This window comes from Hemitrygon akajei, chromosome 14 (assembly GCF_048418815.1).
Source record: "Hemitrygon akajei chromosome 14, sHemAka1.3, whole genome shotgun sequence".
Taxonomy (NCBI): Eukaryota; Metazoa; Chordata; class Chondrichthyes; order Myliobatiformes; family Dasyatidae; genus Hemitrygon; species Hemitrygon akajei.
Window position 1 is genome coordinate 42,646,686 of NC_133137.1, and position 18,142 is coordinate 42,664,827.

General features: G+C 46.5%; 1 protein-coding gene across 6 annotated transcripts in view; it reads left to right on the plus strand.

Annotated features, from left to right (window-relative positions):
- LOC140738528 (histidine ammonia-lyase-like) overlaps positions 1-18,142 on the plus strand; it is a 57,749-nt gene that overhangs the window by 22,763 nt on the left and 16,844 nt on the right. For all 6 annotated transcript variants that reach the window (XM_073065910.1, XM_073065915.1, XM_073065912.1 and 3 more), the window contains 2 exons: positions 919-1,084; positions 7,501-7,635. In XM_073065910.1, the coding sequence (XP_072922011.1) occupies positions 919-1,084; positions 7,501-7,635 (301 nt within the window). The remainder of the gene's footprint in view (positions 1-918; positions 1,085-7,500; positions 7,636-18,142) is intronic.

Here is an 18,142-nt window from a genome sequence, read left to right on the forward strand (position 1 = left end):
GGTGATAGGCAGATGGATCCAGCTGAGGAGGGGTGATAGGCAGATGGATCCAGGTGAGGAGGGGTGACAAGCAGATGGATCCAGGTGAGGAGGGGTGATAGGCAGATGGATCCAGGTGAGGAGGGGTGACAGGCAGATGGATCCAGGTGAAAAGGGGTGATAGGCAGATGGATCCAGGTGAGGAGGGGTGATAGACAGATGGATCCAGGTGGGGAGGGGTGATAGGCAGATGGATCCAGGTGAGGAGGGGTGATAGGCAGATGGGGGAGAGAAGGGAGGGAAGATTGACAGAAGTGAGAGGTGGAGGCAAGAGAGGGCTGTAGATCATGGAACTGGATTGAAATGGAATGCAGAACATGGAACCAAGGGAGGGTGAGGGGAGGACTCAGTGGGGAAGTATGTGGGGATGATGGGCAAATGGAGTGGGTGCAGGAGGGGAAGGAAACAGAAGATGGGGGCTGAGGTGGGTGTAAGAGGAAGGAGAATGGAAGGGGATGGAGGTGGGGGGGAGCAGGTCACATGAAATTAGAGGATTCAACTTTCATACCACTGGTTATAGACTGCCCAGGCAGAATACGAGATGATGTTCCTTTAGCGTGTGTCTAGCCACATCCTGGCAGTGGAGCGGGCTGTGGACAGATGGGTCCATGTGGGAATGGGGAGGGGGTTAAAATGGATTGTAATGTGGAGAACCCAGATGGTCATAGTGGACAGAACACAGGTGGGTTGTGCATCCAGCCAGTTTCCTGGGCAGAGCTGTAACATCTAATAAAGGCAGCAATGTCACTTCTAATCTGGTGTTTTTGGGGGTGAAGCTAATCCAATTCACAAGGCAGACATTGAAGAATCTGTAGTCTAACTGTGATCACATCTGAAGTGTTCAGAAGATTGACACCAGTGTCTCCTTATTGCTTGCAGGCTCTCGACTATCTGGCAATTGGTGTTCATGAGCTTGCTTCCATCAGTGAGAGGAGAATTGAGAGGCTGTGTAATCCGTCACTGAGCGAACTGCCCGCCTTCCTGGTAAAAGAGGGTGGACTTAACTGTGGCTTTATGATGGCCCATTGCACAGCAGCTGCATTAGGTATAAACTCCGCTTTCATAAACCCTGAGTTTACAGCTCAGACTTTGATACATCCAAACAATTATGGATAAAATAATTATCGTTTGCAAGAAATGATGCATGTCGTGATTTCTGTAACATGTAGCTGTGTCGTCCACTCATGTTAAAAAGTGCTGGTTGTGAAAATCTGTGTTAATTTTGTAGGGTAATGTAATTAGTGGAAACATACATAATTCACAACCACTGACGTTGAGCTGGGGTTCACTTTAAGAGGCTGGTCTGACATGATGACATAATGACGTGAAGTACTTTTACCCTGCTTTGTGTTAATTGGTTGGAGGACAATAAAGGCTGATTTATACTTCTGCGTCAATGAACGCCGTAGGTATGGCGTAGCCACGTAACCTACGCTGTACTCTGTGCCGTAGCCTGACAAGCGCCTCTCCAAAAATGTAACTGCGCGTCGCGGTGATGATCAGTCCATTTGGTAGCATCGCATTTCCTTCTGTCTATGGGCATACTGTGCATACAGTGATGCGAAATAACTGAACCAAATCATCAAATCTACCTGCCGATATCTGAAAATATTTGAAATGCATTTCCTCATCCATGTCTCTCAGTGGCCGGACAAGCACAGAAAATTCACCCTCCTTCTGCCTCAATCCGTTCAATGGTCATACACACCATCTCCTCGGATGTTTTCTCTCTTTTCTGCATTGCAGTAATGTCAATAAAAGTAACTCTTGTTCAACATTTATTAGCTTCAACTCCAACATGATGTGCTCAGTTTCAGTCACTATTGTTTGAAGTACACGAAGAAACTCAACGCATTGGCATAGAAACCCCACCGCCGACTAGCGTTTTGGCGGTGAATTGCAGAGGGACGCAGACACACCAACGCACAGGTATAAATGCCCACAACGGCGCAGGCCACTTACGAAGGCTACGGCGTAGGCTACTATGTGGAAGTATAAATCAGCCTTAAAGGAGTTTGTTATGGTTTTCCTTCAACATAAAACGCCTCATGCTTTTTTATCTACGAAAACCAAAATTTATTTACTTTTTGTTACGTAAATTCTGTGGGTAAATTTTATTCTGTATGCCAAAATTCTGGATAGTGTTTTTCTGAACTCTCTCAAGGTGAATTTCTGCAGCCCAAGTGGCTGGAAAGCAGGGGTCGTCTGTACGGATTGTTAGAATGGGCAACGATTTTATTTGTGCACCTTAACTGCAGAACAATATCGTAACATTCTCAGTCTGAGTTACCAACAGATCTTGGTGGGAAACTCAACAGCACCTGTGAAGGGAAGGTACAGGTCAGGGTCTTTGTTAAAGGTCAGACCCTACCTCCCTCTCTTGCCCAGCGTGCAGAGTACTCCCAGAACTTGCAGTAGCTTGCATGGACCTGTGTAATGTTTTCAACTCCTCTCCAGTAGGCTGAGCCCAGAAAGCGTCACATTGCCTGAGGTGCCCTTGCTTAGATGGGCAATAGACCCACCTACACTCTCAGCCAGGTAGAGTCTAGGGCACTACAGCACAGAAACAGGCCCTTTGCCCATCTGGTCTGTGCTGAACTGTTACTCTGCCTAGTCCCATACACTTGCACCGGGACCATAGCCTTCCATACCCCTCCCATCCGTCTACCCATCCAAACTTCCCTTAAATGTTGAAATCAAATTTGCATTCACCACTTCATCTGGCAGCTCATTCCACACTCTCACCACCCTCTGATGAGGACAACCCCCCTCAGGTTCCCCTTAAATATTTCACCTTTCACCCTAAACCTATGACCTCTAATTCCGGACTCACCCAACCTCAATAAAATAGATACGAAAGATCATGTGGTATTCTCTGATTTGGGGAGAGAGATTATCCCTAGAGAGTAACAATACTTGTTCCTTAACCAATGGGAGGAAAACAGATGGTTCGTTCGAGAGCACACTCTTTATGTGTTCCGACACTGACAACAGTTCAGAAGTACTTCATGAACTAGATGTCCTGAGATTGTGAATGGTGCTACAGAAATATGGGGGATAGAAACAAGAAAAAGTGCTGGGACATGTTATCCATGCTCAGGGAGGCAGGATACTCTGTAATCCAGAGCGAAATGGGACTAGGAGGTTACTTGGGAGCTGGCTGGTGTTGGTTCCAATTACCTCACCCATGGGGTCACCAGCCAGGAAACAAACAAACACAAGAGATTCTGCGATGCTGGAAATCTTAAGTAACATAAACCTTTTACGGCAGATAGACCAACGGTGTTCAATGAAGCAATGCCCCAATCTGTATTGGGTCTCACCAGTGTAAAGAGGGTTGCACTGGTACACCAGATACCACTAGAGTCCAGTGAAACTGAGTCCATAGGTTATGTTCAGTTTGTAGTGAGTGAAGCTATCCATGCTGATTCAGGAGCCTGATGGTTGTAGGGTAATAACAGTTTCTGAACCTGGTGATATGAGATCTAAGGCTCCTTTATCTCCTTCCCAATGGCAACAGTGAAAAGAGAGCATGGCCTGGATGGTGGGAGTCCGAGAAAGATGCTGCTTTCTTGTGGCAGCACTCCTTGCAAATGTGCTCAATGGTTGGGAGGACTTTGCCTATAATGAAATGGGTTGTATCCACCACTTCTTGTAGGGTTTTCCATTCTTGGCCACTGGTATTTCCATACCAGGGCATGATGCAACCCGATGATATCCCACTGTACATCTCTAGAAATCTAGATGACATACTGAATCCGTACAAACCTCTAGGAAAGTAGAGGCGCTGCCGTGCTTCCTTTGAAATGGTATTAAGTGCTTTCCCAGGACAGGTCTTCTGATACAATAATGCCCATGAATTTAAAGCTACTGACCCTCTCCACCTCCGATCCACTAACGAGCACTGGCTCAGGGACCCCTGATTACTCCCTCCTGATCTGCTCTTTGGTTTTGCTGATGTTGAGTAAGAGGTTGTTGTTGTGGCTCCATTCAACCAGATTTTCAGTCTCCCTCCTATACACCAATTTAATTCAGTAGCAGTGTTGTCAGCAAACTTATATATGGCATTGTAGCTGTGCTTAGCCTCACAGTTGTAAGCATAAAGCAAGCGGAGAAGAGGGGTAAGTACAGTGCAGGTTGGAGCCAGACAGAGTTCCACCTCTGTAACCTCCTCTCACTGCGAGGAAGCAGCCATCTGTAGTCAATAAGGAGGCTCTGTATAGATAAAATAGCCAAAAATCCTCGGGGAAGGCGGGCACGATGATTGCTCGTTACTATATTGATTTTTACTTCTCCAGTTTGAGTGGTTCTTATGTAGTCTCATGGAGCTGTTGTCAGTTTGTGCTTCTCTCCTGCACTCTCTGCTTTAGTTCAAACAGGCTGCATGATCATTCCTTGTTAGATATGTGCAAAGCTGGAGTATCCCCCAACCATGCAGAGCCTCTGCCTCTGCCTTACCTAACAAGGAACGATCATGCAGCCTGTTTGAACTAAACTGCCCCTCTGCCCTGACCTAGTCTGATCCTACTGCCCCTCTGCCCTAACCTAGTCTGATCCTACTGACCCTCTGCCCTGACCTAGTCTGATCCTACTGCCCCTCTGCCCTGACCTAGTCTGACCCTACTGCCCCTCTGCCCTGACCTAGTCTGATCCTACTGCCCCTCTGCCCTGACCTAGTCTGCACCCTACTGCCCCTCTGCCCTGACCTAGTCTGATCCTACTGCCCCTCTGCCCTGACCTAGTCTGATCCTACTGCCCCTCTGCCCTGACCTAGTCTGATCCTACTGCCCCTCTGCCCTGACCTAGTCTGCACCCTACTGCCCCTCTGGCCTGGCCTAGTCTGATCCTACTGCCCCACTGGCCTGGCCTAGTCTGACCCTGCTGCCCCTCTGCCCTGGCCTAGTCTGACCCTACTGCCCCTCTGCCCTGACATAGTCTGCACCCTACTGCCCCTCTGCCCTGACCTAGTCTGCACCCTACTGCCCCTCTGCCCTGACCTAGTCTGACCCTACTGCCCCTCTGCCCTGATCTAGTCTGATCCTACTGCCCCTCTGGCCTGGCCTAGTCTGCACCCTACTGCCCCTCTGGCCTGGCCTAGTCTGCACCCTACTGCCCCTCTGCCCTGACCTAGTCTGACCCTACTGCCCCTCTGCCCTGACCTAGTCTGCACCCTACTGCCCCTCTGCCCTGACCTAGTCTGACCCTACTGCCCCTCTACCCTGACCTAGTCTGATCCTACTGCCCCTCTGGCCTGGCCTAGTCTGCACCCTACTGCCCCTCTGGCCTGACCTAGTCTGATCCTACTGCCCCTCTGGCCTGGCCTAGTCTGCACCCTACTGCCCCTCTGGCCTGACCTAGTCTGCACCCTACTGCCCCTATGCCCTGACCTAGTCTGATCCTACTGCCCCTCTGGCCTGGCCTAGTCTGCACCCTACTGCCCCTCTGGCCTGACCTAGTCTGCACCCTACTGCCCCTATGCCCTGACCTAGTCTGCAGACTTAATCCAAGGGGTATGATTGCCTCTTGGTAGAGAGCATCCAGGTAGCTGTCTCCTCCCAAGATATTGCAGTGTCCTAAACCTGGACTCCAGCTTATCAGCTCAGTGCCAAAGTTTCTCAAACTGCAGACAAATGTGGCTGTTGTTCCACAACCTCCATATGTTGCCTATTTTAATTTAATTTTTCCAAATCATAAATTTATTTATTAAAAGTACAAATCTATACAGTTGTATTTCTGAATCGGAGTCGGGTTTATTATCACTGACATATGTTGTGAAACCTGTGGCTTTGTGGCAGCCGTACCATGCAATGCATTAAAATTACTCAAAGTTAGAATAAATAAGTATTGCAAACGAGGAAGGCTGAAGCAGTATTCATGGAGTTCTGAACCATTCAGAAATCCACTGGTGGTGGGAAGCTGTTCCTGAAACATTGACTGTGTGCCTTCATCCTCAGTTCCTTGGATCTGCTGACATTGTCTGTAAGGCTGTGTTGCAACGCCACCTGACAATCTCACTCCTGGATGCCTCCTGGATGCCATCTGAGATTCTGCTGCCGACAGCTGTGCAAGTCTCTAGGTGCCATTTGCCCAGCCACACAGCACAGGCGCAGGCGCAGAGAGAGGAGACTAGCAGGCTAAGTACATATTCTTCAGGTGAACCTGGGTTGATTGTCAGTGAGGAGGAGAAGTCATTGAAGTCCACACAGACTAGACAGTGCCACTCAGTGGACCCACACCCTTGGGTGCCTCCACTTCCACTGGTACCATAACATTGTGAATGGTAACCAAACCTGCGCACAGAGAGCGTTTCCAACCCAGGTATTTTCACTGTTAATAAGATTAGTTTGAACTTTCACATTTGTTACAGTCTGACAACAGGACTATGAGGTAGTGCCAGAAAGTGAGTGGGTGAGATGAACACATAAGGAAGGGACAGAATAGAGCAACAAATGTGGTAACGTCCAGATGAAAAAAGATGGTACGAAGGCAAATGGATAATAAAAATGTTAAAAAGACTGGTTAAATAAGAGTAAAAGACTGTGCTAAGTACTACTGTAGTGGGCTGAATCTCAAATAGTGAAGAGCTGGAGTAGAGGAAGGAGATAGAGACATGTTGTCATGACAAAAACTTTTCAGAGTCAACAAACCAAAAGAGCTGAGCATTGACATGAGGAAAATTCACATGCTCCTGTTTACATCAATGGCACTGTTGTCAAGAGGGATGAGAGTTTCAAGTGAATATCACCAATAGCCTGTTCTGGTCCAACCATCTACAGCCTCAAGAATTGGAGAAATTTGAGCCTCTTCGACCCTCACCAGTTTTTATTGATGTAGCACAGAAAACATTCCTCTCAGGTGAATCACAGCTTGGTATGGCAACAGGTCTGCATGACTACAAGAATCTGCTGAGGGTTGTGATCATAGCACATTTCGGAAACCAGTCTCTCTTCCATGGACTCTGTCTACACTTCTCACTGCCTCGGTAAATCAGCCAGTATAGTCAAAGACTCCCCCCTCTCCCCTCTCCTGTCAGGCAGGATATAAAAAAATCTGAGTGCAGGCTGCAGAACTGCTCCCACCCCACTGTTAAAGACAAATGAATGCTTCTGTAGTATGACAAGATGGACTCCTGACCTCACAATCTACCTCGTTATGATCTTGCACTTTATTGTTTACTTGCACTGAACTCTCTCCATAACTATAACATTTTATTCTGAACTCTGCTGTTGTTCCCCCTGTACTACTTCAATGCACTGATGTGATGAAATGATCTGTATGAACAGTGTGTAAGATGAGCTTTACACTGAGGAGGGGTGATATAATGGATCAGCTAAGTGATCATTGATTGGCAGAATACAGTTGAAGGTCAAATGGCCTTGCCCTTCGCTGATATTTTTCTATTAAATCATAAATGACAATGAAGCAAACAACAATAATTCCAGTAATCTGATGTTTCTCCAGTCTCTGAGAACAAGGTCCTGTGCCACCCATCGTCTGTTGACTCGCTGTCCACCAGCGCTGCCACTGAAGACCACGTCTCTATGGGGGGATGGGCCGCCAGGAAGGCACTGAAAGTCATCGAGCACGTGGAGCAAGGTGAGACAAGCTCCCGGTGGCTGGGATACTCTGCCAGCCATTGGGAAGAGCTGTGAACCTGACTGTGGCAGAGCTACTACAGCTATTTATTTCCTTCTGTCATGTTCATTGTCCTTCTCAGAGAGGAGGAGGAATTTGATGATTTGTAGCAAGTTCACTGGTACGGAATAACAGGAGTAATCTCAGCTGTGTCACCATTGAATAAGTTTGTGTCGGAACTAATGGTAAGATCCCCCTCTCCTGTGCTGTCAGCGATTCCTTCAGTGTCCTGTCTTGGATGCACTTACTAACTCAGTATCTTGGATAGAGAACTCCCTTGAGCCAAGCCATTCCCTCATCCCTGTTGAGAAGCTCTGGTATGCAGGTGGGGCAGGAATGGAGAACTCCATTGATCCATCCTATATAGTATTCTAAAGTGGAAACTTCGGATTCCGCTCTATTCATCTTCTGTAATTATAATGGGATCCAAATTCTCATAATAATCTCTACCTACCCTACAGGCCCCTCAGCCCATCCAGTCTGTGCTGAACTGTTAATCTCATTGACCTGCACGTGGCCAATAGATTTTTGTACCTCTCCCATCCACGTGTGGGTGCCGCAGTAGTGTGGTGCTTCATGTGACACCATTACAGCACGGGGCATTCCAGAGTTCGGAGCTCCGCTCTGTAAGGGGTCTCTGTACATCTACCCTGTGGAATGCGTGGGTTTCCCCGGCTGCTCTGGTTTCCTCCCACGGGCCAAAGATGGACTGGGTAGGTTAACTGGTCTCTGTAAATTGTCCCATGATTAGGTTAGAGTTAATCGGGTTTGTCGGGGGTTGCTGGAGTAGGAGGTGTGGCTCAAAGGGCGGTAAGGGCCTACTCCACACCGTACGGCTAAGTAACTTAATAAATACTTGTACAAACTTCTCTGAAATGTTGATATCTGACCCACATCCACCACTTCTTCATTGGCTGCTTATTCTGTGCTCTCACCACCCTCTGAGTTGAGCTTCCACCTCAGCCTCCCCTTACACCTTTCATCCTTAACTTATGACCTCTAGTTCCAGTCTCACCCAACTGCAGTGGAAAAAGCAAACACGAGGAAATCTGCAGATGCTGGAAATTCAAACAACACACACAAAATACTGGTGGAACACAGCAGGCCAGGCAGCATCTATAGGGAGAAGCGCTGTCGACGTTTTGGACCGAGATCCTTCGTCAGGACCTGATGAAGGATCTCGGCCTGAAACGTCGACATTGTTTCTCCTTATAGATGCTGCCTGGCCTGTTGTGTTCCACCAGCATTTTGTGTGTGTTGCAGTGGAAAAAGCCTGCTTGTATTTGCCCTATCTATATAACCATATAACAATCACAGCACGGAAACAGGCCATTCCGGCCCTCCTAGTCCGTGCCGAACTCTTAATCTCACCTAGTCCCACCTACCCGCACTCAGCCCATAACCCTCCACTCCTTTCCTGTCCATATACCTATCCAATTTTACCTTAAATGACACAACTGAACTGGCCTCTACTACTTCTACAGGAAGTTCATTCCACACAGCTATCACTCTCTGAGTAAAGAAATACCCCCTCGTGTTTCCCTTAAACTTTTGCCCCCTAACTCTCAAATCATGTCCTCTCGTTTGAATCTCCCCTACTCTCATGATTTTGTATGTCTCTATCAAATTTCCCCTCATTCTCCTATACTCCAAAGAATAAAGTCCTAACCTATTCAACCTTCCCCTTGTGCTTGGGTTCTCAAGACCCGGCAACATCCTTATAAGATTACTCTAGTCTTTCAATCTTATTGATACCTGCCCTGTAGGGTGGTGACCATTATGTGCATGGTCATTAGATGGTCTATAATAGAATCCCAATAAAGTGGCCATCCCTTTCTTATTCCTCAGTTCCACCCATACAGCTACAGCAGATGGGTTCTCCAGTCTGTCCTGTCCCAGCCCTGCCATGATATTTTCCCTGACTAGTAAGGCCACCCCTTTCCCTTCAATCCCACACACTCTAACAGGTCTAGGGAGAAGGAATGGGATGCTGAATAGGCAGTTAGTGCAGAGCACCCCTGTGGCCATTCCCCTCAATAATAAATATACTATTTCAGATACTGTTGTGGCATGGAAACCAGGTTTTTGGCATGGTGCAGAGGGAAAAGAGGGAGAAGAGGGGAGCGGTAGTGACAGGGGGCTCAGTAATTAGGGGAACAGACAGAAGATTCTGTGGATGTGAACAGGACATCCAAATGGTATGTTGCCTCCCAGGTGCCAGGATCTTGGATCGCGTTCACGGCATTTTAGAGGGGGAGCAGCCAGATGTCTTGGTACATATTGGTGCCAATAACATAGGAAGGAAAAGCAAAGAGCTCCTGAAAACAGAATTTAGAGAGCTAGGCAGAAAGCTGAGAAGCAGGACCAACCAGGTAGTAATTTCTGGATTGCTACCCATGAGACCCGTCAGTAAGGGTAGCAACAGGGTGATTTGGCAGATAAATGAGTGGCTGAGAAGCTGGTGCAGGGGGCAGGGCTTCAGATTCTTGATCATTGGGATCAGGGGAAGTATGACCTGTTCAAAAGTGACAGGTTGTACCTGAACCCGAGGGGGACCGATATTCTCACGGGCAGGTTTGTTGTAGATGTTGGGAAGGGTTTAAACTAATTTGATAGGGGCGGATGGTAAAAGCCAAAGATAGTGTGCAGTCTGACTGTCAGGAAGGGCTGGGAGATGATAGCACAAAATTGCAGCCGGCTGGGTGAGTATCAGTGCGTTAGGGATACAGAATCAAAAAGGGTAGCAAATACAGCACTCAAAATGTTACATCTCAATGCACAGAGTATAAGAAATAAGGTGGATGATTTTGTACTTTTACAGATTGTTGGGTATGATGTTGTGGCCATCTCTGAATCATGACTGAAGGATGGTTGTAGTTGGGAGATGAATGCCCAAGGTTACACAGTGTATCGGAGTGATAGGAAGGTAGGCAGAGGGGGTGGCGTGGCTCTGCTGGTAAATAATGGCATCAAATCATTAGAAAGATGTGACGTAGGATGGGAAGATGCTGAATCCTTGTGAGTTGAGTTGAGAAACTGCAGGGTAAAAGGACCCTGATGGCAGTTATATACAGGCCTCCCAATAGAAAAGGCATGTCAAAAAGGCAACCTTATGTTAGTCACGGCAGATTTTAACTTGCAGGTAGATTGGGAAAATCTGGTTAGTAAGAGAGTGAGTTTGTCGAATGCCTATAAGATGGATTTTTAGAGCAGCTTGTTGTTGAGCCTACTAGGGGATCAGGTATACTGGGTTAGACGTTAAGTAATGAACCAAAGGTGATTAGGGAGCTTAAGGTAAAGGAATCCTTAGGAGGCAGTGATCACAATATGATTGAGTTCAACTTGAAATTTGATAGGGTGAAGGAAAAGTCTGATGTAGCAGTATTTCAGTGGAGTAAAAAAAAAGAAAGTAAACGAAGGTATGAGAGAGGAGTTAGTCAAAGTAAATTGGAAGGAGCTGCTGGCAGGGATGACAGCAGAGCAGCAATAGGTTGAATTTCTGGGAAAAATGAGGAAGGTGCAGGATAGATGTGTTCCAAAAACAAAGAAATACTCAAATGGCAAAATAGTACAACCATGGCTGACAAGGGAAGTTAAAGCTAATGTAAAAGAAAAAAAGAGAGGGCATACTGCACCAGGTGCGCCGAGCTGCAGCTCCTGAGGGACCGTGTCAGGGAACTGGAGCTTCAGATCCTCAGGGACCGTGTCAGGGAACTGGAGCCGCAGATCCTCAGGACCGTGTCAGGGAACTGGAACCGCAGATCCTCAGGGACCGTGTCAGGGAACTGGAGCTTCAGATCCTCAGGGACCGTGTCAGGGAACTGGAGCTTCAGATCCTCAGGGACTGTGTCAGGGAACTGGAGCCGCAGATCCTCAGGACCGTGTCAGGGAACTGGAGCTGCAGCTCCTCAGGGACCGTGTCAGGGAACTGGAACTGCAGATCCTCAGGGACCGTGTCAGGGAACTGGAGCCGCAGATCCTCAGGGACCGTGTCAGGGAACTGGAGCTTCAGATCCTCAGGGACCGTGTCAGGGAACTGGAGCTGCAGATCCTCAGGGACCGTGTCAGGGAACTGGAGCCGCAGATCCTCAGGGACCGTGTCAGGGAACTGGAGCTTCAGATCCTCAGGGACCGTGTCAGGGAACTGGAGCTTCAGATCCTCAGGGACCGTGTCAGGGAACTGGAGCCGCAGATCCTCAGGGACCGTGTCAGGGAACTGGAGCCGCAGATCCTCAGGGACCGTGTCAGGGAACTGGAGTCGCAGATCCTCAGGGACCGTGTCAGGGAACTGGAGCCTCAGATCCCCAGGGACCGTGTCAGGGAACTGGAGCCGCAGATCCTCAGGGACCGTGTCAGGGAACTGGAGCCGCAGATCCTCAGGGACCGTGTCAGGGAACTGGAGCCGCAGATCCTCAGGGACCGTGTCAGGGAACTGGAGCGGCAGATCCTCAGGGACCGTGTCAGGGAACTGGAGCCGCAGATCCTCAGGGACCGTGTCAGGGAACTGGAGCTTCAGATCCTCAGGGACCGTGTCAGGGAACTGGAGCTGCAGCTCCTGAGGGACCGTGTCAGGGAACTGGAGCGGCAGATCCTCAGGGACCGTGTCAGGGAACTGGAGCCGCAGATCCTCAGGGACCGTGTCAGGGAACTGGAGCTGCAGATCCTCAGGGACCGTGTCAGGGAACTGGAGCTTCAGATCCTCAGGGACCGTGTCAGGGAACTGGAGCCGCAGATCCTCAGGGACCGTGTCAGGGAACTGGAGCCGCAGATCCTCAGGGACCGTGTCAGGGAACTGGAGCCGCAGATCCTCAGGGACCGTGTCAGGGAACTGGAGCTGCAGCTCGATGACCTTCGTCAGGTCAGGAAGAGTGAGGAGTTGATAGAGAGGAGTTACAGACAGGTGGTCACACCAGGGCCACGGGGGGACAGAGAAATGGGTCACAGTCAGGAGAGGGAAGGGGAAGAGTCCGGTGCTAGAGAGTACCCCAGTGGCTGTACCCCTTGACAATAAGTACTCCTGTTTGAGTACTGTTGCGGGGGCAGCCTACCTGGGGGAAGCAACAGTGGCCATGCCTCTGGCACAGAGTCTGGTCCTGTAGCTCAGAAGGGTAGGGAAAGGAAGAGGAAGGCAGTAGCAATAGAGGACTCGATAGTTAGGGGGTCAGATAGACGATTCTGTGGACGCGGTCAGGAGACCCAGATGGTAGTTTGCCTCTCTGGTGCCAGGGTCTGGAATGTTCCTGATCGCGTCCAAGGTATGCTGAAGTGGGAGGGTGAGGAGCCAAAGTTCGTGGTACATATAGGTACCAATGACATAGGTAGGAAAAGGGAAGAGGTCCTGAAAGGAGAATATAGGGAGTTACAAAGGGAATTGAGAAGAAGGACCGCAAAGGTAGTAATCTCAGGATTACTGCTTGTTCCATGCAACAGTGAGAGTAGGAATGGAATGAGGTGGAGGATAAATGCGTGGCTGAGGGATTGGAGCAGGGGGCAGGTGTGACCTGTACAAAAAGGACGGGTTGCACTTGAATCCTAGGGGGACCAATATCCTGGCGGGGAGATTTGCTAAGGCTACTGGGGAGACTTTAAACTAGAATGGTTGGGCGTAGACAGTATGTGAGGGAGGATAGGCAGGTGATAGAGAAGGGGTGTGTTCAGACCGAAGATGTAGGGGAGAAGGAAGAAAAAGATAATAAAGTTATTTGCATCGTTAAGGATAAACAGAGAGTAAGAGATGGAGAATTTCTTAAATGCAACTATTTTAATGCTAGGAGTGTTGTAAGAAAGGCGGGTGTGCTTAGAGCATGGATTGATACCTGGAAATATGATGTTGCAGCTATCAGTGAAACATGGTTGCAGGAGGGGTGTAATTGGCAACTAAATATTCCTGGATTTTGTTGCTTCAGGAGTGATAGAATTGGAGGGGCAAGCGGGGGAGGTGTTGCATTGCTTGTCAGAGAAAATATTACAGCGGTGCTTTGGCAGGATAGATTAGAGGGCTCATCTAGGGAGGCTATCTGGGTGGAATTGAGGAATGGGAAAGGTGTAGTAACACATATAGGGGTGTATTATAGACCAGCTAATGGGGAGCGAAAATTGGAGGAGCAAATTTGTAAGGAGATAGCAGATATTTGTAGTAAGCACAAGGCTGTGATTGTGGGAGATTTTAATTTTCCCCACAATGGGAAGCCCATTCTGTAAAAAAGCTGGATGGTTTGGAGTTTGTAAAATGTCTGCAGGATAGTTTTTTGCAGCAATACATAGAGGTACCAACTAGAGAAGGGGCAGTGTTGGATCTCCTGTTAGGGAATGAGATAGGTCAGGTGACAGAAGTATGTGTTGGGGAACACTTCGGATCCAGTGATCACAATGCCATTAGTTTCAATATAATTATGGAGAAGGATAGGACTGGACCCAGGGATGAGATTTTTGATTGGAGAAAGGTTAACTTTGAGGAGATGCGAAAGGATTTAGAAGGAGTGGATTGGGACAATTTATTTTATGGGAAGGATGTAATAGAGAAATGGAGGTCATTTAAAGGTGAAATTTTGAGGGTACAGAATCTTTATGTTCCTGTTATGTTGAAAGGAAAGGTTAAAAGTTTAAGAGAGCCATGGTTTTCAAGGGATATTGGAAACTTGGTTCGGAAAAAGAGAGAGATCTACAATAAATATAGGCAGCATGGAGTAAATGAGGTGCTTGAGGAATATAAAGAATGTAAGAAGAATCTTAAGAAAGAAATTAGAAAAGCAAAAGGAGATATGAGGTTGCTTTGGCAAGTAAGGTGAAAATAAACCCAAAGGGTTTCTACAGTTATATTAATAGCAAAAGGATAGTGAGGGATAAAATTGGTCCCTTAGAGAATCAGAGTGGACAGCTATGTGGGGAGCCAAAAGAGATGGGGGAGATTTTGAACAATTTCTTTTCTTCGGTATTCATTAAGGAGAAGAATATTGAATTGTGTAAGGTAAGGGAAACAAGTAGGGTAGTTATAGAAACTATGATGATTAAAAAAGAGGAAGTACTGGCGCTTTTAAAGAATATAAAAGTGGATAAGTCTCCAGATCCTGACAGGATTTTCCCAAGGACCTTGAGGGAAGTTAGTGTAGAAATAGAGGGGCTCTGACAGAAATATTTCAAATGTCATTAGAAACGGGGATGGTGCTGGAGGATTGGCATATTGCTCATGTTGTTCCATTGTTTAAGAAGGGTTCCAAGAGTAAACCTAGCAATTATAGGCCTGTCAGTTTGACATCAGTGGTGGGTAAATTAATGGAAAGTATTCTTTTTTATTAAAAAATTTTTTAATTAGTTTTTCAAAACATTTTACAAAATTAAAAACCCCAAATCCCAATGGGGAGCATTAATACAGTGCAAGATTAAGCATACAATAACAATATGCTACAAAGGAAGAGAATTTAACAAAAAAGCACCTAAATTAAAGACAAGTGAGCTTAGTGTCCTCCCCAAGCCCCACAACACAAGAAAAAAACAACAACAACTCCAGACCAACCACCACACAGTATAAAGAGTATAAGTCCGGACAGTCAAACTCCCAGACTGTGAATACACTTAGTAACAGAGGATAATAATGCCTACTACCAGAAAAAAAAGGGAGCTGAAAGCAAGGGACCGAAAAAGAAGAAAAAAAAAGAAAAAAAAAAACCCTAGTCAAGAGGAAGGTTATGAAAGTACTCGATAAAAGGTCCCCAGACCTTATGGAACTTTAGATCCGAATTAAGAACTGAATAATGAATTTTTTTCGAGGTCCAAGCAGGCCATAATGTCGTTAAGCCATTGCGCATGAGTGGGCGGGGCAACATCTCTCCATCTAAGGAGGATCAAGCATCTCGCCAGGAGAGAGGCAAAGGATAGTATTCGGAATTTGATCGGACCCAGACATAAATCTGTCTCGCCCCAAAAACCGAACAGAGCAATTAAGGGGTTAGGTTCTAGGTGCTGATTCAGAATACCCGATAATGTAGTGAAGACATCTTTCCAGAATTTCTCCAAACTAGGACAGAACCAGTACATGTGGATGAGAGAGGCCACGCCCCTCTTGCATTTATCACAGAGCGGACTAATGCCAGGGTAGAATCAAGATAGTTTAGATTTAGACATATGGGCTTTATGGAAAGTATTCTTAGAGATGGTATATATAATTATCTGGATAGACAGGGTCTGATTACAGTCAACATGAATTTGTGCGTGGAAGGTCATGTTTGACAAATCTTATTGAATTTTTTGAAGAGGTTACTAGGAAAGTTGATGAGGGTAAGGCAGAGGATGTTGTCTATATGGACTTCAGTAAGGCTTTTGGCAAGGTTCCACCTGGAAGGTTCCACATTAATGATCTGGATGATGGGGTGGTAAATTGGATTAGTAAGTATGCAAATGATACTAAGTAGGTCAGTGGATAATGAAGTAGATTTTCAAAGCTTGCAGAGAGATTTAGGCCAGTTAGAAGAGTGGGCTGAAAGATGGCAGATGGAGTTTAATGCTGATAAGTGTGAGGTGCTACATTTTGGTAGGACTAATCAAAATAGGACATACATGGTAACTGGTAGGGCATTGAGGAATGCAGTAGAACAGAGTGATCTAGGAATAATGGTGCATAATTCACTGAAGGTGGAATCTCATGTGGATAGGGTGGTGAAGAAAGCTTTTGGTATGCTGGCCTTTATAAAACAGAGCATTGAGTATAGGAGTTGGGATATAATGTTAACATTGTACAAGGCATTGGTGAGGCCAAATTTGGAGTATTGTGTACAGTTCTGGTCACTGAATTATAGGAAAGATGTCAATAAAATAGAGAGAATACAGAGGATATTTACTAGAATTTTACCTGGGTTTCAGCACCCAAGTTACAGAGAAAGGTTGAACAAGTTAGGTCTTTATTCTTTGGAGCGTAGAAGGTTGAGGGGGGACTTGATAGAGGTATTTAAAATTATGAGGGGGATAGATAGAGTTGACGTGGATAGGCTTTTTCCATTGAGAGTAGGGGAGATTCAAACAAGAGGTCACGAGTTGAGAATTAAGGGGCAAAAATTTAGGGGTAACACGAGGTGGAACTTCTTTACTCGGAGAGTGGTAGCTGTGTGGAACGAGCTTCCAGTAGAAGTGGTAGAGGCAGGTTTGATATTGTCATTTAGAAAAAAAATTGGATAGGTATATGGACAGGAAAGGAATGGAGGGTTATGGGCTGAGTGCAGGTCAGTGGGACTAGGTGAAAGTAAGTGTTCGGCACGGACTAGAAGGGCCAAGATGGCCTGTTTCCGTGCTGTAATTGTTATATGGTTATATGGTTGTATGACAAAGCAAAAATTAATGGGAAGATAGAGGAGTGGGAAGCTTTTAAAAACCTATAGAGAGCAACTAAAAGAATCATTAGGAGGGAAAAGAAGAAATATTAAAGTGAACTAGCAAACAATATCAAGGAAAATAGAAAAATCTTTTGCAAGTATATAAAAAATAAAAGACTGATCAGAGTAGATATAGGACCACTAGAAAATGAGGCTGGAGAAATAATAATAGGGGACAAGGAGATGGCAGATGAACTAAATGAGTATTTTGCATCAGTCTTCACTGTGGAAGACACTAGCAGCGTGCCAGATGTTGATAGGTGTGAGGGAAGAGAAGTGGGTGCAGTTACTATTACAAGGGAGAAGCTGCTCAAAAAGCTGAAAGACCTAAAAGTGCATAAGTCACCTGGACCAGATGAACTGCACCCCAGGTTCTGAAAGAGGTAGTGGTAGAGATTGTGGAGGCATTAGTAATGATCTTTCAAGAACCATTGGACTTTGGCATGGTTCAGAGGACTGGAAAGTTGCAAATGTCAGTCCACTCTTTAAGAAAGGAGGAAGGTAACAGAAAGGAAATTATGGACCAGTTAATCTGACCTCAGTGGTCAGGGAGATGTAGGAGTCAGTAGTTAAGGTTGAAGTTACGGAGTACTTGGTGACACAGGACAAGACAGCACAAAGTCAGCATAGTTTTCTGAAGGGAAGATCTTGCCTGACGAACCTGTTGGAATTCTTTGAGGAGATTACAAGTAGGATAGATAAAGAGAATGTAGTGAATGTTGTATATGTATTCAGATTTTCAGAAGGCCTTTGACAACGTGTTGCACATGAGACTGCTTTCTAAGTTAAGCACCCATAGTATTATAGGAAAGTTACTAGTATGGTTAGAGCATTGGCTGATTGGTAGGAGGCAGTGAGCGGGAATAAAAGGATCCTTTTCAGGTTGGCTGCCAGTGACTTGTGGTGTTCACAGGGGTCGGTGTTGGGACCGCTTCTTTTTATGCTGTATATTAATGATTTAGATGGTGGAATAGATGACTTTGTTGCCAGGTTTGCAGATGATATGATAATTGGTGGAGGGGCAGGTAGTGTTGAGGAAACAGGTAGGATGCAGAAGGACTTAGACAGATTAGGAGAATGGGCAAAAGAGTCGCAAGTAAAATACA